The following is a 27,832-nucleotide window of genomic DNA, read 5'->3' as shown; positions in this document are numbered from 1 at the left end:
GGGGGAGGGACCACTCTGCTCACAAAAACTCCACTTTGCTGAACGCTTCTGCCAGGTCCTACTGTCTGTCTCTTTCCAAGCATTTAATACCTCCAAGATTCAGGTCTGCTTTTACATCCCTTCCTTGTGCATCCCTGACAACAGAGACGAGTGCCAGCTGTCTTAATTGAGGAACAGCAACCCACCTCTTCTCCCTACTGCCATGAGGAACACGTACACCTTCCTTCTCTTTGTAGTGGGCTCCTTTTATTTTGATGGTAAGTGATCTTTTCTTTCAGATACAGCTTGCAGAGCAGCGCTAGCTTTCGGGGCTAGGAGGAAGAACAGGGATATAAGCTGTCAGGCAATTTGTAACTGTTACCTGCATAGGTTGCAGACATTAAGAGGATGCATGAAATTGATTATTTTAGTGTTATTTCTGGTTTGTTCAATATCAGCAAATCCACTATGATGGAAATGGACAGAAAGTTGGACATAAAATGACAGAACAGTAGGAGATGATGATGATGATAAGCACTAAATAATATCCCTTCAGATGCTTCCAGGATCAGCTGTGATGGGAAAAGCTAGTATTGTGCTGAGAGGGAAAAAAATAATTTTGCATAATGACATGAACCAGAAATAAGACAGATCTTACCCCTCTACAATGATTGGCTCAACTTAATACTTCCTAATTGTTTGATTAGTATGTAAATGAGTTAAACTTAGTTGAAATATGTAAATCTATGCTAAAAAAAGCAAACACATTGAGAACGTTTCCTTTAGTCTGCCAGGGTTTCTGGTGTATGTTTTAGACAAGACACAGAGCCTGAAAGCAGCACGAGATAGTGCATTTACCAGGGGAGCATCTTCCTACAGGGAGACTCCCCTGAAGTGTTCAGAGTGAAACTGGCTGAAAATGAACCGAGGCAGAAATCACATCTTTGCCATCATTACCTATTCATCCCACTCTTGTTTTGTTTCTTTGGTCACCAAAAGGCAACTTTGGAAAATATCTGCTTTGAAGGAAAAAAAAAGGGGGAAGGGGTGGGGAGGCTAGTTTAGCTTCTTAAATTGCATGCTTTTAAACCTATTAGCACTTCCTTTTTATTTGCATTAATTACAGTCTAGAAATTAAAACTACTGCCTTTAAAATACAGTACATTCAGCACCACTCCCTTTGGAACAATACACCTTCCAAATTAGCCTGACTCTTCTAAGAGGTAATATAAATATTTTTCCTCAAGAGTAAGCTGAAAAGTGACAAAACCACAGAGTAATTTTGGAGAAGATAATAGGATTGCCTCATTGCTGCTTCTCTCTTGCTCTTTACTAACTATGGATTGGCATTTGGTATGTGACCACTGTCCACATAAGTTACTTGTGAGAGAGAGGAAAGAACACAAATGACAACATATGCTACACAGATTATTTCTAAGCATATGCCATTTCAACATTTATTAAAATAACCCAAGTCAGACAAATAGGAGAAACATGCCTTATGTTAAATTTTGCTATTTAGACAGTGATAACTGTGCACTTGCCTGTACTTATCAAGATTGCTCCATGTTCTGCTCTGTGGGAATCACTCCAACATATGTGTTGTTACACTGAAAATAAACAACACAACACAGGAGGACTAGTTATTGATATATTTAAATTGGGCCATGTAAAAGGGAAAGTTTGCACAGGGGAGTGAGCAAAGCCTGTGGCTTTATTTCTTCTACTGTGAAATTGGAAGCACCCTGAAGCATTTGTGTTTTTAATGGTCATACCCTCACAGAGAAAACAAACTTGCTGCAGACTGTGTACTCCAGGTTATGTGGCAATTTGCTCTCCTTGTCATGGAGCAGATGTGTAGCATGTTCACTGAAGCCAAAACAATTTTCCAGGCTCAGGATCCACCCCAATGTATTGTCTTTATTACTGCTTCCAGTACACAAAAATACTCCACCCCCAAATTAGGACTGTTTCTTCATTCTTGTTAAAATCATTTGTCTAAAAGCATCAGTCTACCCTCTGCAGCATTCCTAGTGATTGCTTCTTTTTTGGGGGAAAAATCCAAAGAACCACAACAGTTTGTGAGGGAAACATTCCTTCCAACTCTGATGGGGGAAAAGGCGACTTCCAAAGGCATGGCTACTGACATCATGAAACGCACGTACAGATCAACTCCAATGCCTGGCAACTTTGTTCTCACTAGGTGCCATCCGGTTTACACGTAGATTGGTAATGGAAAATAAATTATAAAAATTATACGAGAATCACTCGGTTTTACACCTTATTTAGAGTGGGTTTAGCACCTTTAGGGCGGTGCACTGCTGACACCTAGTGGCATTTGACACAGGCATCCCAGTGAGGTGCGTGTAGCCCTTTCCATCTTTATTTCTGATGATTGAATTATCTGTAGGTTGGGATGGGTGGGCAAATTTATAAAGCATTATTCATTATGGGAACCGCTTCCCTAAGAACGGATAACCATTTCTTAAAGGGATTCATTATTTGACAAATTCCTTTTTATAATGAAGTCACGTCCTGCCATTCATCTGCATGAAGTCAGGGCTTTGAAACCTGAGCTGCTCTCATCAGACACGCAGACCCCACGGTATGTTTTGCTTTGCAGACCGGATGACTGCGGCTGCTGAAACCACGTCTGAGAGAATAGGATTACTATAAATTCAGAATTAGCTTTACTGCAAATATTCTGCAGTTTCTCCTTCTTCCTTGCTGTTTAGCAAATACTCCACATGCAAAGATATTTACAGAAAAGGATGGCAACACAACGAGAACACGTTTTACAGAGCAAACCAGAATTCGGGCACCACTGTGTGCAACAAATCTAATAAGAATTGACATGTGGATTACAGGTATCTGTTTATGCCACTGACATATGCAACAGCAGGAATGTTTATTTTAGAAAACAAAACAAAACTCATAAAACCAACACAATAAAATCACTCAAACCAAGATTCTCTCTAACTACCACAAGGCCTATCCTTATAAACACTAAATGATACATCCTCAGAGTGCAGCCCCGTTTTCTTTACACTACCAAATTTAGCTCTGTTTTGATTGCAATACACAGGAAAAAAAAGAGAATCTGGAGCTTAGCAGGGATCAGCATAGCCCTAGCTTGCTAAGCTTTTGATTAGGCAGATTTACATTGAGAATAAATGTAATATTAAAAGATCATGTGGTACTAGGGCTTTTATACTGGCTTGCAGGGATGTGCCCAGCAAGTGTGAATCAAAACCAGACCAATCTGACAAACACAGATGAGTTAATCCGAATTTGTAATTTGTTCTCCCAATTTGCTTGAGAAGTACTTGGAAAGCCTATTCTGAAGAACAATGTTATGCTTAAGTAGATGGGACAAACTTGGTGCTACCAATGCCATAGTACACACTGGCCTTAAAAGAATTAAAACCAGCCTGCTGTTTCTCTCAACCTTTCCCCAGAGCTTGAATAAAAGCTCTTCTTAGATGACCTGTTTGATGATGTTTCCTTTTATATCTCTCCACTTTCTCAGTGACAGAAACAAGAAGTTCTTACAGTATTATTTTAATCTGAGGGGAATTCAGAAGTTTCAAGTGGGACTTGTTCACCCAGCAACATACATCCCAGTTCATAAGGAGAACAGGCACCTTCTAGAAACGCACACAAGCTTTGGGTTTGTGTGCATTTATTACTCCTATGTACCCTGACCTTTTGATGTCTGCCTTCCTCTGGATCTCATGGATACACTATGACATAAAAAACCAGAGCAAATTAATGTAGCACAAATTTAGATTACTTGCATGGCCAGAGGTTTTTACTGTGTGGAACAGCTCTGGGGAATAACGAAGCAAGTATGCTGCAGGCACACCACCCTTATTTCTGCCATCTCTAGGGTTGAGTTGGGGGCCCTTTCTTATGGAAGAAACATCCTATCCATTGGATTTGAATTAACATCCGTGTCCATCACCGTCAGCTGTGTAACACAACACACAATTGCTCAATATATAGCAGAACCTCTCAGGGTCAATTTTGTGGGCGGGATGTTATCAGGACTTTAATCATCAGTATTATTATGTGGTCAACAGCCCACTAGAATGGCATTAAAAGGCATTTTAATAGGTGAGAACAAGGGAACAGGTGCAGTTACCTCTGGGGTTGTGCCATAAGCTGTTCTGCTCCGTGGAGAAGGTTCAGGCTTGTTTGATAGCATTCTGCAGATACTGTATTCTGCAGTCACTGAACTCCAGCTTTGGCCATCTAAGGTTTACAGCATTTGTGCTAGTCCATAAATCAGGTTTTATTTCCACATAAAATAAGGGTTACAAACTGCCTCTCATTCTGAAATAGAAACATCACTAGCTACCAAAGAGCTCTCAAACCCTTACAACTCCCACAGCTCATCCCCCAGTTCACCCTACACAGATTAGTCTTTCAGTTTGTATGAGCATCTGCAGGTCTGTCTCCTACAACACTGAAGAGAGAGGTCACAGCCGGACTCCCTGCGTTTGTATTGTTGAAATGTTCTTCCCCTGTTGTTTGCCCCCAGTTTCTAGTTCTGAATATACTCCCAAAAACATCTATCAATCCAAGCTTCACATTTTACTGTGGAAAAAACCCAAAGGGTTCCAATTTATCTGCTTGGAGCTATACTCTGTGAAAGACAGTCAGCTTTGGCAGAACAGATATTGGTGCAAGCCCACAGTCTTTAGAGAATCAAAAGCCCACGTTATTTCACAAAGATGGTCTGATGTATGGAAATTCTGTGATCCCTACACCATGTCACTTCCCTCCTATAATCCTGTTACATGATGTTTTTCAGGGAGCATCGCAGCAGATGCTGAAGAAAAGCTCATGAACCACCTATTGAGTCCTGACCGGTACAACAAGTTAATTCGACCAGCTGTCAACTCATCGCAGTTGGTGTCTATAGAACTGCAGGTTTCCCTGGCACAGCTCATCAGCGTGGTAGGTTCAGTTATGCTATGCCTGTTAATTCATTACTATCTGCACAGCACTAAGTACAAGTTACACTGGTTTTACTACGTCCCTGTTATTTTCTAGTTTACATAGTGACACCTAGTATGTGTCACATGGCCTGTATGTGCAATTTTATACTTCAGAACACAGCTACAAGAGGGAGATAAATCTATGCCTAAAGAATAAAGTTCAGCAGCCAGATCTTCATCCAATGAAATTCCATTGATCCAGAAATCAAAATCATCCCAGTGACTTCAGCGCAGCTGCAGTAAATTACACCAGCTCAGGGTCTATCCTGGACTGTGTACACACATAATGCTAAACAGTCTTTGATGCAAACAGCAGAAGATAGGTGATTGAATGGCCTGAAAATAAGCCATGAAGGCAGCTCAAAACCTGTGAGGTTGAACAAATAGTGAAGCTTAATGCAGTTTAAAAAATCCTCACACAAGCAGCTCCTCATATCCAACAAACACCACTTCAGTGGGTCTGAAAGACATTTCCACTCACAAGATTAGCATGTGCTTAACAGTTCTTCCAAGAGACAAACACACACCTCAGTGCCAGGAGAGGTTTAGCATTAACTGCTGTGGAACAAGATCCAGCACTTAATCGGGAATAATTTCCTCAATCAGAATTGTCAGCTCTGGTGCTCTCTCCCTGGATGAAAAAGAGAACACAGGTGACTGCCTCCCTGCCAGAATTTGTGTGTGGCCCAGTGACCAGATGCTGCAAGCTTTAAGAGACCTATATAATTTATATTCTGAAATTCAAGAGGGGAGAAAGAGAGACACACTGATGGAACATACAGGGAAAAAAACCCCCACACTTACATGCTAATTTATACAGGATTTGCTTTCATTTGTACCAGATAATTCTGGCACAAATGTTCCCTTTCTCCTGGAGAATTCCACCTGGACACAGAAGAGCCTCCTCACACAGTGCACTGCCACCACTAGCACAGTGACCTCCCAGACTGCAGATTCTGGGCATAAACAGCGTCTTGCCCCCGCAGTCCCCAGCAATCAAGCAGCTAAGCAGAGTAGATGAATGGGCAAGGACCAAGAATGTCACAGCTCGGGCCCTAACCCTCTACATCCTTGCTCTTCAAGCAGAGAGCAAAATTAGCCATCTTCTAGGCTCTAACAATCTCAAGCACCTTCAGGATCAGAGAATTAACTTGTTTTCCTGCAGAAACCCTCCTGACCCTTTGACCTCTTACCCTGCCCCTCCAGTAGTGCCGCAGGCACACAGAGCTGCTGTAGAGAGAATTCTCTTCCAGACAGCAGCCCCACAACACAGAACCTGCCAGATGAGAGCTTCCATGGCAAACCTTGCATAGACCTCATACAAGTTCATCTGAGCCTTCTCAGTGGTCCAACGTGCCTTCTGTTTCAAAGCAAATCCATGGGAATCACTGAGCAGGCTGGTGGTAATTGTTCCCTAATAGCAACACTCTCTCTGTTCACAACTGTCCTTGCTAAAAGCCACTTGGAGTTCTGCACTTGGGGGGTTATTTATTATCAGTATGTGCCATCTCACTAGCAGGCAAATGCTCACCTTGAAATACACTAGACAAAAAAATCACTCTGTACACATGGAAACATCCTAAAAACCCCATTGAATAAATCTCATTACTGCTGAAAAGGGAACCACTTTAGAGGACAACTTTCTTCTCTCCTTCCCTGCAGAACGAACGGGAGCAGATCATGACTACAAACGTCTGGCTGAACCAGGTAACCCAACCCACAGAGGCATGCTCTTGCAAACCACACATGTGCCTGCTTTCACTCCAACAGAGTGCTCATTTTGTTAGTGCTGGTGCAGATGCTCCCATCACCACTGTATGGTTCTTCTCTTAGGAGTGGATTGATTACCGTTTGGCTTGGAAGCCCTCTGACTACGAAGGAATAGATAAGCTGAGAATACCTGCCAAACACATCTGGTTGCCAGACATCGTGCTTTACAATAAGTAAGTAAAACTTCCACAGCTTATGCAGACAGTGAACAAAAGGTTTAACCATGCCTCAAGAAATGAAGTAGGTCTGAGAACATTCTAAAACTGAGTTTTGTTACATTTAGCCAGTATCAAGAGCACCTGACTGGGGTGCAATGATAGTTTTAGTAAAATCAGGGCTCTGCTTAAAGAAATTCCAGCAGACCTGGAATGCATATGCAATGTGAGCTGCTACACCATCAGAGGATCTGTGGCAAGGCTCACAACTGCCACACAGATCTGTATCAAACTAGAGTATACAGAAAGCATTAATTGCAAGTACAAGCACAGCCATACGCTGGGCATGTCTGCAAGAAGACAAGACATCTGGAATCCTATTGAACATCTTAAGCTCTGAGCTACCTTTTCCTCTCCTATTTCTTACATATCCCCCCCCCCTCCTTGCCCCCCGACTCCAGGACATAAATCCATTACAAAGTTCTCATGTACCAGAACTCTGTGAGTTAATATGCATTTACAAAACCTCATTATTTTCTATTTTCATAAGGCATTTTAAAAAGTCAATTATAAGAATACTTCAATATATTTGTCAACATTTGCCCCTGCTGCTTAACAGTACTAGCTTGGTGCTAGACTATATTTCAGGTCTTTCAAACAAACACCTAAGAGCCAATTGTATTCTGGTTTGTTTGTTTGTAAGTCTCTATAGAAAAGGCTTGAAGTGGATGATATCAAGTCCTTGGGGGAAAAAAATAAAGCAAAACTTATGATATGCTTCGATAATACTTTGAAAACCAATGAATCCATGAACACATGACAGTTTATGAGCATATACAGATGGGAAACCTAGGAAGTTTATATATAACTGAGTTAAGTCCCTGGAATCCTACTACTGGAAATCAGATTTGAGAAATACTTAAAACTATTGTATTAGTCACAAAATAATTCAGCCAGTGGATTAGGATGTACTCTGCATGGTCAAATCTTGTTCTGGTAAATTGTGTCCCTGCCCCCTGCTTCTTTTTTCCTTGGTCTCTAAATGATACCATTTAATGGATTGTAAGAATGGAAAGAAACAATTTCAAAAAGTTTCTGAACCATACAGGAAGGAGCTTTAAGCCTCATCATACTTGATTCTCACATCAGAACAAAGCTTCAAATTAAAATGTTAGATAAAGGACAACACCCTGCAACGTTCTGCAGCTGAGGCAGTGTTTCACAGCCATCAGGCAGTACAAAAAGGTGCCAAGGCAAACACAAAGAGCATCCCTACCCCCACAGGTCTGTTCATACATACACAGTATGGACATAGAGGACTGCAGAGGGCACTGAGGCAGCACCAGCAGCCCAGCCTGCGTCACAGCTGAGCCAGGGGCACCAAGCAGAACCACCTATAGCTTCTGAGCCCAGGAGCTACCCAAGTGCAATCCCTGGCTTAACAGTAACCCTAACTCAGGGAGATACAGACACATGAGAAATAAGATACCATTTCTTTACTAAAACCATGTCCCTTCCAAGCCCTGTCATCCTGTGATTCCCTATGCTGCAGCCACCCTGCTTGTACCTAAGGAGCCCAACTCCACTCAAAAGGAGTGCTACTTAGCCACAGTCAGTTGACCTTCATTTGCCTACACTTGAAAAGAGTTTGTGCTTGTATTTTTGCAGGCAACATACTGCCTTTTGATTGTATACATTTCTTTACATATACAGTTGTTTGACCAAAGGCAAGCATGTGGGATGTATCTAGTCCAGACTCTTCTTTGCAGCCTAACAAAGCTGCTGACCCAGTTTTTTATAAAAGCAGTTGATAGACATAGGGCAGAAAACTTTGAGTTTCCTCATCTGCCAAGGAAGACAGTCACTAATACGTCTTCCTGCTGTTTCACTTGCCTTTGGGAGCCCAACTGGCTGAGTTTGGAAGGTGCTGCATAGCACACTTGAGGAGGGGCAGTGAATATGCTCAGAAACAATAAATCTCAAGAATATTTATCCAACAGTGACCGCGTTTCTACCCCAGGAGAGTTCATAGATTAAACAGCCCTAAGTTGTTTGCCCAGAAAGACTGGAGAAGATATGGACTAGTGACTGACCTCCCCAAATTAAAAGGGCCCATCACAACATAGAGGACTCCTGGTGGAAGTTGAGCAGTTGGAGGAGATAGGAAGCCAAGATTTTTGGGGGGGGGCACTAAGCACACTGTAGCTCGTCTGCTCTGATTTTGTAATAAGTAATCCTTAACTGCAGTGACGCAATAAATTATACACCATATAATTACATTTCCTCTGCCTACACTCTCCCTGCATTTCTAACACCGCTCATCCTTATACTTCCTCATCCAAGTCATTCAGAAGCGTTGCTGTATGCTCCTACTAGTGGCTGTGTTCCAGATCAAAGCCACCTCCATTTTCATGCTGGCTGATCTCATTTTTACTCAGCCTTCAGAGATGTAGTAAGCCTTATTTACTTTAACAAACAGTTACAAAATTACCTAAGAATAGTTTTACAAACTAATTTTCATAAGTATTGGACCAAATATCATCCTTTCTGACAGGGAGAGATGCATACCTTCATCTATCAAGTTACTGTTTTCTACAAAATTGATTTCAAATGCAAATTACTAAACTTTGATCCTAGAGGCCCACAAGACCAAGAGCATCAGAGCTCATCTGCTTCAAACTACGTTTTCCCCTCTTAATGTTTCATTACCTTCTCTCTTCCTTCTTGCCTTTCCTTCCACTAGTGCGGATGGCACGTACGAAGTCTCGCTCTACACCAACGCCATCGTCAAGAACAACGGCAGCATTCGGTGGTTGCCACCAGCCATTTACAAGAGTGCCTGCAAGATTGAGGTGAAGCACTTCCCCTTCGATCAACAGAACTGCACGCTGAAGTTCCGCTCTTGGACATACGACCACACAGAAATCGACATGGTGCTGAAAACCTCCATGGCAAGCATGGACGACTTCACGCCCAGCGGAGAGTGGGACATTGTAGCACTCCCAGGAAGGAGGACTGTAAACCCTTTGGACCCCAATTATGTCGATGTGACCTATGACTTCATTATTAAAAGGAAACCTCTTTTTTATACCATCAATCTTATCATTCCCTGTGTACTAATTACATCCTTAGCCATCCTGGTGTTCTACCTGCCTTCAGACTGCGGTGAAAAGATGACCTTATGCATATCTGTGCTGCTCGCCTTGACTGTGTTCTTGCTGCTGATCTCCAAAATTGTCCCTCCAACATCTCTGGATGTTCCACTGATTGGAAAGTATCTCATGTTTACAATGGTACTAGTGACCTTCTCAATAGTCACCAGCGTCTGCGTACTCAATGTCCACCACAGATCTCCAAGTACTCACACTATGCCCCCTTGGGTAAAGCTGGTGTTCCTTGAAAGACTCCCAGCCTACCTGTTCATGAAGCGCCCAGAAAATAATTCTCCACGGCAAAAGCTGTGCAACTGCAAAAAGACAAAAGCAGAGAATCCTTGTATGGATCCAGCTGACTTCTACAAGAACTCTACCTATTTTCTGAATACAGCCTCTGCCAAAAAATACGATATGAAAATCACTGAGACTCTTGACAATGTCAGCAGTCATCGAGATTTTAGGTTAAGAACAGGCACAAAATTTTCTCCTGAAGTCCAAGAAGCAATTGATGGAGTCAGTTTTATAGCAGAGCACATGAAAAGTGACGACAACGATCAGAGTGTAAGTAAAAATGAGAAATCATCAAGGTCTTTCCAAACTTTGTCTCCTGTCCTCTGTAACACCCTGTTCTTCAGGAAGTATATTGGCTATTCTGAAGTGTTTAAAGAGATTCTAGCTACAGTTTATCAAAGGAAACAATTTTTGCCTTTAAAGACCTTAATGAATAGCAATTTTGTAAATGCCAATTCTTTGCTGGAAAATAACATGGCTGTTTCTACAAAGAGAGAATGCTGAGTGCCCAGAAAGTCATGAAAAACCCTTGAAAACACTGTGTTGTCACATTCAAGTAGTGTTTCGGTGGGGGAAAAAATACTCAGTTCCAGGTCAGTGAAAGAATGTTTTTTCCCATAATATTCAGTAAGATTGTGACACAGCCCATAGCCAGGCCATGTTAGGCAGAAATAATATACATGCAGCTCAAGCATTTATTTATCTTTCTGGGCACAGGGGGAGGATTCGGTACAATTGGTAAAATGCCTTTGCAAACACCCTCTCTAGGTTAAGATATCTGTCCATATATGGCAAACACCATGTGTAAAATCAAAATCCTAATGCCAGCAGAGCTGTCACTTCTTTGACACTTCTTTCATTTGAGTTAAATCAGACTTGTTATTTGCTGTAAGTAGTTAATCCAGGATGCATTTAAGCGGTGCTACTGCCACCCTATTCACTTGCCCTACCACACTACAGCTGATATAAATACACTGTGAGTAATACTTGGAAGAACTCCTATTGTTCAGAGTTTTGTTTAGACAAAAAACCACACCCAGAGTTAGGACAAATCATCCTCATGCCTACCAGTGTCCCCTCGCTGACCCATGTCCCAGTCAGACTCCAGGTTCTCCATTCCTGTTGCGTTCTCCCTCAGCCAAGCAGATTAAATAATGTCTGGTTTCTGATCTTGCAGAAGTCCCTTGAGGAACACGCTGCTGAGTAGTTCATGTTTCCTATTAACTGAAATTACTGTCAATATAAATAAAGAAGATCAGCTATTAACATTAGACATGAGCTTGTAAACACTGAAACTGACTGAACAGAAGCAGATTTCATAGAACAGAAAAAGATTTTCTGATAGCTCAGAAATACTTACAAGAATGTGGTGCCCACTGAACAGTCTACAATGATTCCAGCTGATACCAAGAACAATTTTCAAGGGTATTTTATACATTAAAAATTCATTAAACGCTTTCACACAGGGTCCTCTGATATTACATATCACTTGTCTAGATTAATAATTTTAATCTCAGCTTTCTTCCTTCATTATCACCGCCTGATAACAACCGTTCCTGTGCATTTCCTAGAGTCTGATTTCAGCAGCACACAGTTCCCATAGGCAGCAGTGGAAATGGAAAGTGTGCACTGAAGGAAAAATATGTAATGTTGTAGTCTAAGACAGGAGGTAACTGACAAGCACAGTCAAGTCCCTGAGGAGAGGGTGTCCCACGTGTGACTCGAGTCATCGAAGACTCCCTACAAATGAAGGTTGATACGTTCCCACTTTACGATGATAGCCTGATAGTCACTTTAGCTGGAGAACAGAATCTAAGGCTAGTCCCATGACTCTCACAGACAACATATGCAAGGCAAAAAGGGATTTTAATAAAAGCAACAGTATTAATATGCATTAAACCTCTTGATTAAGATGGCTGCTGATAAGAAAAGAGCTCTGAAGCTAACCTTGTTTAACATCCGGAAACACCATCTATTTTTGCCCACTGAGATTAATAGCATCTGCAAACTGAAATTAAAGAAAAAAAATCCTTAATTGGATTATCTTGTGGGTCCTTCCGGACTGGCTTCTGCCAGGCAGCCATGCTCAGTACTTGCTGTGTCAAAGACAGCATCAAAAACAGGGTATTTCTCTTCACTGCCCAGAACTGGTGTAGGACAAAAATCTCTTCCCAATCCTAAATCCTGACATTTGTTTCCTTTTATGTTTGTAAACAAAACCTCGACATTAGCAAGAGAAAGAGCAAAAGAATATGACAAATTGCTAATATCTTTAATTGGCTTTTTCTTCCAGGTCATTGAAGATTGGAAGTACGTTGCCATGGTAGTGGACAGGCTGTTTCTCTGGATATTCGTCCTTGTTTGTGTCCTGGGGACCGTCGGATTATTTCTGCAGCCACTTTTTCAAAACCACACTGCTGCCATGAACCCTTAGGTGTCCTTTAAAACTGTCAATACCTACATACCTGTTGGGTCTCGTTCTGCTCTCAGTTCCCCTCTGTTGAATCCAGGAAGATGCCAACTGAGTTGCTCTTGTATCAGATTTAGAATAGGGATCTGGACAGTAGAACTTGACTCATAGTGCTGGGGCAAAAAACCCCCCCACAAACCAAACAGAAAACTTACTTTTTCCCACTGAGTTCAGTGCTGCTGGTGGCATCTTGGCCCCTTTTTCAGTTATTTGAAGTCTGAACATTGCAGAGAAGGGTGTTTACTGTACAAAATGCCATCCTGGCTCACAAGGATTATTATTAAAAGAAGTATTTTACACACATTGTCTCGGAAAGGACATTTTCTTTCCTTAAACACTGCAATTTCCTTGTTACATAGAGGGCATTGCCCTGACATTTATTTCCTTCAAATGCATCAGAAGTATTTGTGTCTGATTTATAAAGAGCTTTACCAGTGGAATCATTGTTTAGGTGTTTGAGTATGGTATTTAAAACTGAGCTGAGTAACAGAGGTATACTTCTGAGGTAACCACTAATAGGTTTCTCCCTTTGCCATTTCTGCTAATTGATTGATCAGAGGCCAAATTATTAGATGATAAACATTTATATACTCTGTTCGGTGATGAAATACAAATAAAATGTACAATTGTCCTCTATATAGACAAATGTACAATTGTCCTTTACATAGATTTAGTCCCAAAATCTTCCTGCAACTTTAACAGTTTATGTAAGGAGGGTTCATACACACTTTCAAAAACCTAAGGCTAAAAGCACAGGAAAGCATCTACTGAAGACAACTGTGAAAGGCAGCTAGAACAAGGAGAAGACACCTGAGAACAGACAGATATCTGTGTTTCGCTGAGGGGATTTTAATAGGGATTTAAGTATAAACCTTAAGAAATTAGCTATGAAAGCCCATAATGCATGCACAGTCCTACAGTCTTTGCCCGAGGACAGATTAGGCCCTAGACTCCCATCACAGGACAATCCCACCCCACTTTCTTCCAGGTAGCTCGTAACCTGCACAAAGACAACTGGACTCAGGGCATTTTTCAAGCTAAACTGATCTCAGCTTTTCCTTGGGATTTTGTCAGAACACGTAACAATTTCACCACCATTGATAGGCACATCTAATAACTAGTGAACAAACTGTTAAAATCCACTGCTACCTGTGAAGGGCTGGCTTGCCCAAGGGAGGATTAACTGACACTGAACTTGTATTCTTCAACAAGTTACAGAGGAAGTCACCTCTGGCACTATTAGCTCTCATCAAAACTGAGCTACATCTCTACGTAGAACACCAATCTGAAGCAGGTACAGATAGCTACAGAGATTTACATGTGCCAAACCAGCTATGCCAACACCCTTCCAGCTGTTCAGAGCAGCTCTGGGACCTTTGCCGACTCCTCTGTTAATTCCTTCCCCTGTGCCCACTCGCCAGCGCTGCTGCCACACGTACCCCCCCCACGACACACACTCACCCCAGAGCACAGGCATGGTTGTCATGGGGTCCTGAGCACCACAGCATGGCCTGATGCATGGCAGCCCTGGAAAGACACAGTGAGAAAGCATTGGAAGTGGGGTGGCTGAGGCTACGTGAGCAGCAGCAGCATCTCCCTTAGGTCACATGCTAGAAGGATGGTTATATGACCGTCATCTTCCCTTCCATTCCCTTTCTTCTAGTTAACTGTGTCTATCACTGAAGACAGGGCAAGAAGGTGAAGAATGACTGTAGGACAGCCCTACCAATGCAGGTGTGCCCTGTGACCATAGAAGCTGCCCCATCCTCTTCACTCAGACAGTGGCCATGGTCATCTCCCCAAACATTAACCATTCCAGACACTTCCCACGGTGACTGCTGGGAAGTTTAAATGGGCCAAACATGCTTTCCTGGCATCAAATGCATTCTCTGCATTCTCAAACCTGGAGAACAGAGCTATTTCTGTGCAGGCAACTGAACCACAGCTGAGAGTTGAGATGGGGCACAGGCAGCCCCCCAGGAGCAGAGGAGTGCTTTCACCCATGCAGGGAGATGCTCCTCTATGTCACATTACGTGCCAGGAGCTGCTGTGGCACAGAACATCACAAGCACACGTGCACATGCTGCCCCAGCTGCTAAGCGGATTTTTCTGCTTACAGAGAAGCCAGGGGGAAGCCAGAGCAGCTGTCAGCACCGTGCAGACAGTGTAAAGGTGAAGCCCCTTGAAATCCCACAGTGCCCCTGAACAGTGGTCAGAAAGCACAGACCTCAGCACAGACAAACGCTCCTGTCAACTACTGCCCACTCCGGGGTACTGCAGGGTGAAAGGGAGAGGAAGTCACCTCACCAAGCAGACAAGGATGCGGCAAGGCAGCTGCAGACCCCACGGTCCACCTGACTGACACTGGACCTGTGCAGAGCAGAGACAGAGGTCTCTCTTCACCCAGCAGCAACAGCACTTTTGGCTCTGTCAAGCTCTCACCCGCCACCCCCAACCCTTCCCCCATTCCGCCACCCCCTCCCCGATCAATCGTTACTCCTCTCCTTATTAGCACTCTCCTTATTATCACTCACTGCCTGAATGCAACTGAAATGAGGCCTGCAGCTCACCCATCTCAGAGCCCTGGCCTTATCTTTATAGGCAGTAGCAACTGATAAGGCTTGGCTCCCTAACTGCAGCCTTCAGCTGAATTAGCACCAGCGCAGACCAAAGCTTTCGAAAGGATTTGGCAGCTCAGCTAGCAGCTAACACAGCAGAGCACAGGCAGATGGAGGCCTCAGACTTGACAGATGCAGAAAAAGCTTTTAAAAGGCACATCCCTGGCCCTAGGGAGATCCCTGCTCCTCATCAAGGAAATGGTGGTCTCTGGTGCTTTCTGTACACTGTGGCAACCTTGATTCCTCTTTTTAAGCATGAGGGAAGCAGTATCTTCTTCTTGGAGATCACCACTGTATTTTTTTTTCAGGTTTCCAAAAATAATTCGATCCATAGCAAACCCAGAATGGAAAATTTCACCTGAAGTCCTCAAGTTTTGAAAAATCTGACCTCCTAAAATGGTGCTTTCAGAAGGGGAAATGCTTTTTTTGCCTAACCGTCAGCAGCTCCACCTCCGTAACGCACAGAACTGTTCCCAGTTTAACCTGTCAAAGAATGGGAGGGTTTTCCATTTGGACTTTTTGGCAAAATTTCAAAAATAGAAGATTTCTGGGGAAAGGGAAAGATTAAAAATGTCATCTTGCAGACTACTGTGAATATAAGGTCCCACTAGATCGAATAAAATAACATTAAATATCTCCATTTTTCAGGGTTTTTACAGTAATGCTTTTCATTAAAAAAAAAAAGCAGCATTCAAAATGGTTTTGTCACTAAAACTGTTTTTCACTGGCTCTGTGCAACCAGCTTTTGTGTTGCTACCACTGAGGAAAAGCCTTTGTTGTCTCCAACCCCCTTCCCTACCGTTACAGAATCCCCTAACCCTGACTGACCCTGTCCATGAGAACATGTGGAAGCGCCAAGTCCACCACACACCCGTACCACCTGCCCCCAGGTGAGTTTATCTGGGACTGTTCTGTGCCCCTACAGCCACCACAAACTCAAAAGAGCAGCACTGTTGCCTTTTTAGAGAGGAAGCATCAACACCCCAGCAAAGGTGAGGGGAAAATTCCTCATCACCTGAGTAAAGAATTGATCTTCACAAAGCAAAACACCTCTGCAAGTGATGTGTGTTAAAAGGCAAAGTTTACATAGTTTGTTACTGCAGGTGCTCTTGGATAGATCAACTACCCCCTCCCCATACAAATTCTCCTCCTTGGGAGTTCTGCAATGCAGTCACAGTGACTTGTTCTTATCACATCACTCTCCCTAGCCACAAAAATAATCCTAGCACAGACCTGAGCTGATTTCACCAGGAGCTCCAGTGTGTGATGTTAGAAACAAAGTATCTACACAGACAAACACCACAGAATATTTCAGTAACCAAGCAAATTAAGCTAGAATACCTGTATCTCTTGTTGTGATGTTTCTTTGCTGCCTCTGCAGATCAGATGGTTCCAAATTATTCAGGCTTAAGCACTGACTTTTGGGGAACATGTGTTATGATCTGATCATTGGCATTTTAGCTCATTGCCAGTTGGGACTAAAAAGAAACAAAACCCTTGATTATAATGCTGCTTATGCACAGAAACCAAGGAGGCAGAAAAAGAAAACATCTGGTCTCAATGCCCTGGAATAGCAAAACAACATATCCACAAAGGGTTAAGCTAAAAGACCAAGGGGCTGATTTCTCTGGAAAAAAGAAATAAAACCAAATGGACAGTAAAGCCTATTTCCTCCAAGCTAATAGAATTACAGAAATTATCATGAGAGCATGTGTCTGGGGACAGAGTGAATGATGCTCTGAAAGATACAGCAAACAGGATAAACAAGCTCTGTGCCAGGAGCAGCTGAGCCCAACCCAGCCTGGTGCTCTTTCTCCCAGTGCTACCTCTTAACACAGTGCCAAACAGGGGCATCGTTTATCTTTCCCTAATGCCAGGGAGTGAAGCACCTCCTGTCTCACATGGCCTCCCTCTCATTGCTTCCAAAAATGGGTGGAATCCCACGTTTTTCTCTTTCCCCCTCCTCCCTGCACACAGACTGCTCAGATGTGTACAACTACTACTGCATGCATGAGCTTTGTATCTCCTGTCACTCAAGGAGGGGGGGCACAAAGAGCGATGTACAAGTTCCCAGGGAAGCTGATGGGCTCCTGGAGAATAAACCACTTTGCAAATAATGGGTTTGTGATTGAACTTCAAACACAACTCCTAATTCCGTGCCCCCCACCCCTTTTACCCCTGAACAACAAGGTTTTGTGAGATGCTACACTCTTACTCCCCTTCTCAGATTTCACTTTTCAAGCAAGGAAAGCTGGAGCAGTCACAAGACAGTTATTCTCAAGGGCTTGGGGCAAGTTTGATCTCCAGCTCAAACCCCTGCCACTTGCCAGATCAGGGCTGCTACCTATGTCTCTCCAGGCTAACATCCTAGCAACAGTTGTACATGCCTTTAATTACTCCTGGGAATAGCACATCCTTTATGTGCAGTGAAGAACCTGGCACATCCACTTGTAAGAGGAGATGCAGGCAGGAAAAAAACCCCTCACCATTAACAGAATAATTGGAAATTCAGCAGCGACCAAGACCATGAGACCTAAATCAGGCATCCCTAATACCAACATCCATTTCAGCACAATTCAATTATAAGACTTTTATTAATTAAACTTCTAGGAGCTTGGCATGAGCTTCTGATGAAGAAGGATCCTGTATAGCAGCTGACTGAAAAAGTCTTGAGCATTGTGAGATTACGGGGTTCATTTCTGCACGGGTTGAAGGACTCTTGCCTATTATCCCTGCCAGAAGACTGCTCTTTGCCTACAACAACATCTGTTTTGCCTGCAATTTATCTGCTGTTTCCAACGCTCCGCCAGCCCTGGTAGCTAGAAAGGGGGCAGCACAGGAAGCCTAATGGGAGCTCACTGCGCAGAACTGCGCTCGGGGTCCTGCCGGCTGCTGCTTCCAGGCGTTTCACGCATCGGAGGAGCGGAGCTCTCCGCACATCCTATGCTCACACAACCCAGCTAAGCCCATCTTCGACAGCCCTTGTCGACAGGCAGTAATTCGTAGCACCATGGAGAGCACGCACGCTCTCCTTTTAACTGCTGCCGTCTGCTTTCTCTGCCAAGGTGAGTGATCTTTAATTTGTTTGTTCTTTGCTGGTGAAGGGGGGGTTGAAAAGGTGAGCAGGAGATGGCTCTGGTGCAAATTGTGTGTAAGAAGTGCTGAAGCTCACTCCAAACTGACAGGCAAACGTACAGAACCCTGCTAGAGCTCTTTTTGTTGCACAGTTTATTGCTGCTTTGGGTTTGTTGGTTTTTTTTTTTTTTTTAGATTTCTCCTTGTAAAATAGTAAGTAGTCCTGATTCAAGATGCCAAACAGGACACACAATGCTATTTTAACACTAAGAAGAGAGAGCACCTTGCATGTAAAGTTGTGAATGTGTCGCTGTGCATGTTATAGAGAAGACCACATGAAAGCAACAATATTCAACAGCTTTAAACACAAGCTGCAACCAGCACAGCTTCTCTCTGCAGATATGGAAAACACTAAAACATTTAAATTTTAAAAACCCCACATTAATGTACTTATCTACATACTGTGAATGCCAGATTTAATTAAAGTGATAGCAACACTTAAAAAGGCTGGCAATTTTGGATTAGCTATCATAGAGCATCGTTAAAATCGAGCTTTAAAATGATTTACCTAAAAGGCTTGGGAGTATTTATTCCAGGAATTCTTGTTCTGGAATACATGAGATATCAATAAAGAATGAAGGTAAGGCTAGCAGTTCAAAAGTGTAAAAGAAATAAATTCATTTTTTAGTTAGCAGGTTGGCTTGAATAGTTAAATTCCACTAATCTGAAAATAAAATTGTCATCCAAGTAAACAGAAGAGGAGAGGGAGTTAAAAAAGGGTTTCAGGTGGATACAATTTCAGATGAGAGGAACCCACTTGTCTTAGGGAGAGGGGAGCTCTTAGATCAGAAAGTAACAACTGCTCTGTGAAACGCTAGGGATCAGTCACCTGCAGATACTTGTACCTCCTCTTTCTCTACTGAAAAACAACTACCTGGAAAAAAACCCAACATATCCTTGCAAACATCTGTAGACTCACATTTGTGTTTCTGTAGAGCATGTTCAACAGACTTCAGTTCTGTGCCTTTGCCAAATTCAGTGTCTTCCATAAGTTTTTTTTATTTTGTTTTCAGTTGAAGTGCTTGTGAATGTGCTGTCCAGAAAAGAGTTTAAGAGAAAGTGCCTATAAAATAAAAGGCCACTGGTTTTTAAATAGCACTCAGTTGCCTAGCTAGCTTAGAGGGTCAAAATGTAGCACGAAATACAGGTTCTCACACCTCATCCTTCAACAGTTCTAAGCACTTGATGTTTAAGAAATTCAATTTGTAGCTTTTTTGTCAACCACAAGGCAGAGTGAACAGCTAATATCAGTGGCAAAACAGACAACAGGAAAGTGTTATAAATAAAGATTACTTTGGATGATAAGTTGCTAACTAGCACGTGTGCTGAAAAGCCTTTGAGCATAACAGTTAATTGTTTAATCCTTTTATTTCATATTTTAACAAGCAGGCTGTTATGGTCACTATAATCAGGGGCCCGTGACTCAGGCTAGAAGGCAGAGTTCTCATGTCCTCAGAGCACTCTTATTGCAAAGGGCTCTGACAGCTCGGAGTTCTGCCTGGTCTGCCAGGTCACACATTTGTTTTCCTCTGCTACACACCCCTGCAGCTGCTGCGGCAGGTCCGAGGGATTAGGTTTGTGGCAGCAAAGTGCTTTTGCACCTCCAGTTCTTCAGGAACTCCCTGGAACTATTTTTGAACCCCTTCGCAGAGATTCCTGTGAGAGAAACCCCACCACAGCAGGGCCTTCCTCTGCCTTGTTTCCTCCCAGCCCAAGCAGACACCAAACCTCGCACGCTACCACCCACTCACAGGGGGGTTGGCCCTTCCCCACGCACCGCAGGGATGCCCGGCAGTCACCACACAGCGGGACGGGTCCCCACAGCGGCTTGGCCCCCTACTCCGGCCAAGCCTGCCCAGACCGGGTGCTGCTGCTGCCCCCGCGGCCGCTCACCCCCCCCTGTGCCCCCCGCAGGCGGCGGCGGCTCCGAGGCCGAGCACCGGCTGTACGCGGCCCTCTTCCAGAGCTACAACCAGTTCGTCCGCCCCGTCAAGAACGTCTCGGACCCCGTCATCATCCAGTTCGAGGTGTCCATGTCCCAGCTGGTGAAGGTGGTGAGTACCCCGCCCCGCCGGGGCGCCCGCGGCCGACGGCGAGGCCGTGGCCTCTCCCGACACGCTTCTGTTTTCCAGGATGAAGTCAACCAGATAATGGAAACCAACCTGTGGCTGAAGCACGTAAGTAGAGCCCGCTGTCAGCCCGGGCGGCACCAACCCACCTCCTTCCCCGGGCGCGGGCAGCCCCGGCTCTCACGGGCGGCGCCCTGCGAGGCCTCTGCGGGCCCTCACGAGCACCGGCCTCTCCAGGTCCCGTCCCTTCCCTCTCTCCCTCGGGGCAAAGCCGCGGCCGAGAAAGGCCCCGCAGATACACACGAGGCCCCCGCCGGGCCTGGGGCTGGAGCAACGTCCGCCCCCTCGGCGCTCGCCTCAGCGCCGGGAACGCCGCTCGCCGCGGCCTCCCCGGCGCGCTGCTGCCCCCCAGCGGCTACGGGGCACCTCCCGCCTCCGAGCCCCAGCATCGCTACCGCGCGGCAGAGCCCCCAGGCCACGGCGGGTCCCCTCCGCCGCACGCTCGAGCTGACCCCGGGAGGAGAGCGGGGGAGACGCACTGCCCGGCCCCCCCACGCCGCCTGCCCAGGCACAGACAGAGGCCAGTCGACCACCCCCAGCAGAAAACCGCCTCTGTTAACCTCCCAACGAGTGCCCATCACAGCGGCTCTGGGCGCTGCAGCATTTAAACACAAGCCTGGCTCGGGGTGCAGCTGTTAAACTCGGGTTGCAGGGCGGCAGCTGCCGCCCTACCCCTCTCACACTTAGTGCCATCGCTAGTTACCGCGCTTCTGCTCCGAGGGCTCCCGAACGCGCCGCCAGCCACGCACGGACGCGGCGCAGAGCCTCCGGCACAGCAGCCCCTGGAGCTGCTGATCTCCCACAAAGGGAGAACCAGACACGCTGACTTCACCTAAAAGGGTGGTGTTTATGGGTTAAAAGAGCAATTACCATTGCAGGCAGCTTAATAACCAACTTAATTCCTAGATTCTGTTTCATATTTGACTTTGTTAAACTGGACTTCAGTGAGTCCTACGGAACAGGACTGCTGCTTAACTGAGCAATGACACCTGCAGCTCTTCCAAGCCCACCTACCCTGGGCCCTTCACTCAAGGCTCACACCGAGCGCTCCAGACTCCTATGAATTCGTTTTCACCATCTCACAGGCACCTGGCTTTTTGAAACCTCAGTTATTATTTAAGTCCTACGCTCTCTGGAAAGAGAGAATCTTTCTTCCCTCTTTCACCTTGTTTCAGCTACTCCTGGGGCATGAAATCACACACAATCTCCCTGTCAATAAACATCAGGCATGTATAAAGGAAATACCTAATCACTGTAGTACCTAAAATAAAACCACCCTAGAAGTGATATGACAGCATTTGGTTTGAGTCTAGTCCACTGAATTTTAATTTCTTCACAAACCTAACGCAGGCTCGTTTCTTCTATAATTAGATCTGGAATGATTACAAGCTTCGGTGGAATCCAGCAGACTATGGAGGTGCTGAATTCATCCGAGTACCATCTGGCCAGATCTGGAAACCAGATATTGTTTTATATAACAAGTAAGACTCTTGCATATTTACCTTCTTAATTCAGGGAGAAGAGGAGTGATGCTACAGCTTGAAAAAATGATCAGCAGCAGGTTCACTGAATTAACTGAAAGCACCAGCTTTTCAACACACCTGTGCCCACCTCTCCTTATTCCTGTACTCACCTTCCTGGGCAGCCCAGAGGGAACTTTGCCTTTCCCCTCCACAAGTCACCACTTTTACTATTATTTATATCACTGTCTACAAGGGAGGTGGTGAGAAGTTCCCTTAGGCTGGAGAGTTCTTAGTCTGAGTCAGACGTTTACCTGCAAAAACCTGCAAATTCTAGCTTTTCAGCAGTTAAACTATTTGACACTTATACAATAGTAGTGTTGACATGTAAAAGCCCCAGGTAAAGTTTATTTTGGATCTGGTTTTGAGACAGCGAGGAGCCAAAACCATAACTACACAGATCCCTCTGCTACGTGGGGCAGCGGTTCTCAGTGAAAGGGACTTGGCCACACAGACTCAGAACTTAGGTCTGTGGACCAAGAGCAATGACACTCCTTTTCTAACTGTAGCCTTACAATTTCAAGTGACCTTTTTCATTTTACTTTTTAGTACAAACAACTGAAATTGTCACACAGATCTTGTATGACCAGGATGGAACCATGGGACTCCAAGAAAGCCTCACCAAATACACTCCTTACACAAAGATACACCCAACCCTAACCCCTCTTTCCATAGGTACTACCTGCACTGTCCACAGAAGAGGTGGAAATACAAGCACGGCAGGTCTCCTCTTAGCAGCCCTGGCCTTCTGATGTGCTTGATCTAGAACAGAATAGGACAAAATAACACCATCACCTAGTCGGACTGTCATTTGCAATCTCCTACTTGCTGCTTTGAATAGTGCTTGCACTGAGCCATGTGTCCGAGGGAGAGTGGTTCCTTTCCAATCTTCCATGGCAAGTTTACATAGCTGTTATTTTCAGTTTAACTATGCAAATTTATGATGACCTGCACATGCAATTTAGCTCCATGCCAACATGGAATTGCTGACTTTCCCAAAACAGATTAAAAACCTAACACATAGATGATCTGGGTGTACAAAACTAGTTGCATTCTAATTTTGTTGTTTCTATTTGCTTTACAGTGCTGTTGGGGATTTCCAGGTTGATGACAAGACAAAGGCCCTATTAAAATACACGGGCGATGTGACCTGGATACCTCCGGCTATATTTAAAAGCTCATGTAAAATAGATGTAACCTACTTCCCATTTGACTATCAGAACTGCACCATGAAGTTTGGCTCCTGGTCTTACGATAAAGCCAAAATTGACTTAGTTTTAATTGGCTCTACAATGAACCTGAAAGATTACTGGGAGAGTGGAGAATGGGCCATTATTAAAGCTCCTGGGTATAAACATGACATCAAATACAACTGCTGTGAAGAGATATATCCAGACATCACGTATTCTCTTTACATTAGACGTTTACCTTTATTTTACACTATCAATATGATTATCCCATGCCTGCTGATTTCTTTTCTGACTGTATTAGTTTTCTATTTGCCTTCTGACTGTGGTGAGAAGGTGACACTCTGCATCTCAGTCCTCCTATCTTTAACCGTGTTCCTTCTTGTTATCACAGAAACGATACCTTCTACTTCCCTGGTGATTCCACTGATTGGGGAATACCTCCTTTTCACCATGATCTTTGTAACTCTATCTATTGTCATTACGGTATTTGTACTTAATGTGCACTACAGAACACCCAAGACACACACAATGCCCGTGTGGGTGAGAACTATTTTCTTGAACTTACTTCCCAGGATCATGTTTATGACAAGGCCTGCCAGTGATGAAGAGAATAACCAGAAGCCAAAACCATTTTTCACTTCTGAGTTTTCAAACTTAAATTGCTTCAACAGTTCTGAAGCCAAGTGCTGCAAAGATGGCTTTGTATGTCAAGATATGGCATGCAGCTGTTGTCAGTATCAACGAATGAAGTTCTCGGATTTCAGTGGCAATCTCACAAGAAGTTCAAGCTCTGAATCTGTAGATCCTCTGTTTTCATTTTCAGTTCTGTCACCAGAGATGAGAGATGCCATTGAAAGTGTTAAATACATTGCAGAAAACATGAAAATGCAGAATGAAGCAAAAGAGGTAAGAACATATTTCACTGTTACTCAAACTGCAGACACCATTTGCCATTAGTGTGGTTTCTAAGGGAAGAAAAAAATCTCACAAAAGGATCCTAAACCCCCTCCAAAAGGAAAAAAATTACAACATAGACCATTTAATATAAGTAAACTACCCCAGCTATGTTACAAATACGTGCAATTTTGCATGTAGATCATTTTGGGGAGCAGCTCTGTTGCCCACCATTCTCTTCATTGAGAACACACATACTGAGTGAAAGATGTTAAGGTAACAACCACTGCCAGGGTAACATCCTTGACTCTACGTCCTACAAGACTTGGAGTAAGGATTTCCACGTTACAATCTAATTGGATCTAATTGGTGGAAGCTGCTGACTCCACAGCCTTCAGAAAGTTACACTGTCCATGTCCCAGCTTACAGTCAATAATAATGTATGAACCCCTGTCCTTCGCAGTGATGCTGGTGCTGAGTCTGCTGCTGCAAAATGCTGCAGCTAAATGAGAAAAATCATTGGAAGACGGGTCCATCCTCTTTCATAAAACTGCAACTTCATGCAATTTAAAAGAAAAAGGTTGCTTTTTATTTCCTCAAACATACTAAGAACATTAACCACATACCACAATTGTCACTGAATTTAAATCCTCTGCAGTATGGCACTTAAAATTTGAATTATTATGTTTATTTTGAAATCAGAACTTTATTTAGAATTAGTTTATGGTATAGAAAATATAGGGTGGGGTTTTTTTCATCTCTCTTAACAAGCAATTTCTAAGCTAAAAAGTGCAAAATTTCAAAAACGAATGCATTAGTCATTTTTTAGCCATCCTTTAGAAAAAATGAAGATTTAAAGTGTTATTTCAAGAGTAACTAAAATGATCACCTAGTGTAGTTACTGTGAATATGTAACATACATAATACTTCAATGTCACTTTTGTTATGTCCAGTAAAAAAAGACAAATCTGTTTCAGGGAAAGAGATGAGTTTTACATCATACACAAGAACAATCACATTTGAGTACCACATAAGAAACATAACAAATAATTAAATGTGGATTAACCTTTGTCTTTTTTACATACTGACTAAAGAAGAGCAGGACCAAGCAGCCTGTTTCAGTAAGTTTTTCTGGACAAAGCTGACCACCTAAGAATGTGAAGCTTTTTCCTTCCATTTCTGGCACACACAAGAGAAATTGTTTCTCATGAAGTTCAGTGTCTTGGTGCACAACTTCCTGTATTTGAAGTAGCAGCTGTTGGCTTTGTCACAAGTAAAACATTCAAGTAAAGCTTCTTCAGGATTAATTTATTTGTCGATTAAAACAGTGATATGCAAGTTGTCCATATATGAAAGACATCTTCATATGGAAAAAATGTCCTATGCTTCCTACAGAAAATGGTACTAATTGCTAATGCAATTTATTAATCTAATAAACATGCCTACTTGCTATTCAATTTATTTTTCAGATTCAGGATGACTGGAAATACGTTGCCATGGTAATCGATCGCATTTTTCTATGGGTTTTCATCCTGGTATGTATTCTAGGAACAGCAGGATTGTTTTTACAACCTTTGATGGCTGGAGATGAAATGTAAAGATTAAATAGTATGTTGTGAAATCAAATAAAACCTTTGCCAACTAACAGTGCACCCCCAGCCCAGTACCTGATGTCTCTTCTATGTGTAGTAGAATAAGGATCTCCTTTGGCTTCAACTTTGCTTGACCAAGAAGGCTTTCTTAAAAACGTGGAGAAAAAATTAATACTGAGCCTTTGTGACAGGTAGTCTCAAAGGAATATGAGCTAGACTTGACAACTACTTTTTGCAATAGCTGGAAAAGAGGTAGGTAGAACATTAAACTCTATAGAAACGGTTTAAGAAGGGGTTGGTAAAGAAAACAAGAATTATGTGACTATTTGGAAAGACAAGACAGTTTCAATACTTCGGGCTACTGGATTTGTTTCCACAAGTCTGGCGCCAAGTCTCTCCACATGACGACAGGATCTTCTGGGAATAAGTTCCTAGTGAGTTCCACGAAAGCCCTCATGAGGATGAAGTGGTTTAGGAAGCACAGAGACTGAGCTGCCAGAAGGCAGACATTGCCACCTGGTGTATAAACTGGTCTCAAACAGCAGGAGGAACGGACCATGGCCAGGTTTATTGCAAAAGGAAAACAAATAGGTAAATAATAGAGGATGGGAATAAAGCAGCCCTGATGTTAACTCTGTACATCCTCGTATTTCAGTGTATGAGAAGACTGGCAGAAAAAACATCAAGCTATTCAAATCTAATAATGTTTAAAACTCTGTACAAGTAAAACACACACTAAGATGTGGTCTGCAGATTATACAAAGACTCAAAATACTTTGATAGGACAGTTTGTATACAAAAGCATCCTGCTTTATGACAAGGGAAGGAAGGTGGATACAAATCAGTCCTGTAAAGTAAGCTAAAATTGCTCCTTAGACATACCTTTTACTTTTCTTTGAAATCTATAACTGCAGATAATTTAAGAGCATGAATAAAGAATGCAACAAAATACTGTAATGAGAAAAAAGCTTGTAAAGATAATGAACTGTTCTCTGTAACAAACTGTAAACTTTTTGGAAATACAGCGTGTCAAGTTATGTAACATTCACAAAAATAAAGAGAATCAAGCGGTTTAAAACGGTGCTTTTTTTTTTGTCCATTTATTTTGACAGTGACAAAAACTTATATACAGTAGCATTAGCTACAGCTCAACACATTCAGAAAAGAAGTTACATAATTAAAATTCCACGCTTCTGAGTCTATTACAATGATTTTGTTTCAGACACACCTGATAGTAAGCTGAAGACCCCAAGGATTCTAGTATCAGCTGTCTTGCCTGTATTTATCATCATGATCAGATTATAGAAGTGACTAAACTGAATTCATTCATTTGCAAAGACTCTTGAGTTACCCATATAGAGACTGGGACTCCATTGGCCACTGTCCTGCTAATCCATCACTATAAGATGTAACTAGGCAGTCTGCAGACATTGTTTAACAAGTGGAAAGAGATGACGTGGGAAGTTAGAAAATTAATATAACTAAGCTAAAGTTTTACCTGCTTTACTTTCTGTTCAGGCAATAATAGGCTTCAGTAAATCAAACCCAAGGACTATAAAAAGAAAATTTGCATTATAAGAAATAGAAGAAATAAGGTATCTGAGGGATTTCTGCACCCTGACACACAAAGTCACTGAAGCATTGTTTTATCTCAGTAATACTGAGAAATGTAAAACTATTATATTAAAGGATTAAATCAGACGATCTTTGCAAATTGATCTTTAAAATTAATTATGATGGGAATACAGGAAATCTGGATATCCAATGCCAGATGTAATTATGTAACTGAAGATACAGAGTGACTCCCTTTACAATCAGAATTACTTATAAATTGGTATTTTGGAAAAAAAGAAAAAAAAAATGCTCGACTGGCATCATTTCCCTGCCTGTGAGCCTTAAAAAAATTACAGAAACCCAAGAATGTCCTATAG

General features: G+C 43.0%; 2 protein-coding genes across 2 annotated transcripts; both read left to right on the top strand.

Moving 5' to 3' along the window:
• Positions 1 to 202: 202 nt before the first annotated feature.
• Positions 203 to 12,787, top strand: CHRNB4 (cholinergic receptor nicotinic beta 4 subunit; the record flags this gene model as incomplete). The annotated part of the gene is made up of 6 exons (XM_084268008.1): positions 203 to 257; positions 4,796 to 4,941; positions 6,645 to 6,689; positions 6,816 to 6,925; positions 9,651 to 10,623; positions 12,647 to 12,787. The coding sequence occupies 6 exons, from the start codon at positions 203 to 205 to the stop codon at positions 12,785 to 12,787; spliced, it is 1,470 nt and encodes a 489-aa protein (XP_084124134.1).
• A 5,664-nt stretch (positions 12,788 to 18,451) lies between these two features.
• On the top strand, positions 18,452 to 25,907 carry CHRNA3 (cholinergic receptor nicotinic alpha 3 subunit; the record flags this gene model as incomplete). The annotated part of the gene is made up of 6 exons (XM_084268007.1): positions 18,452 to 18,506; positions 20,491 to 20,630; positions 20,709 to 20,753; positions 22,077 to 22,186; positions 23,310 to 24,321; positions 25,779 to 25,907. 6 exons carry the CDS (start codon positions 18,452 to 18,454, stop codon positions 25,905 to 25,907), a joined length of 1,491 nt encoding a protein of 496 aa, XP_084124133.1.
• Positions 25,908 to 27,832: the final 1,925 nt, after the last annotated feature.

The sequence above is a fragment of the Gallinula chloropus genome, assembly GCF_964237585.1.
Source record: "Gallinula chloropus genome assembly, chromosome: 9".
NCBI classification, from domain to species: domain Eukaryota; kingdom Metazoa; phylum Chordata; class Aves; order Gruiformes; family Rallidae; genus Gallinula; species Gallinula chloropus.
Note: the sequence above shows the minus strand (reverse complement) of the source record. Positions and strands in the feature narration are given on the sequence as shown.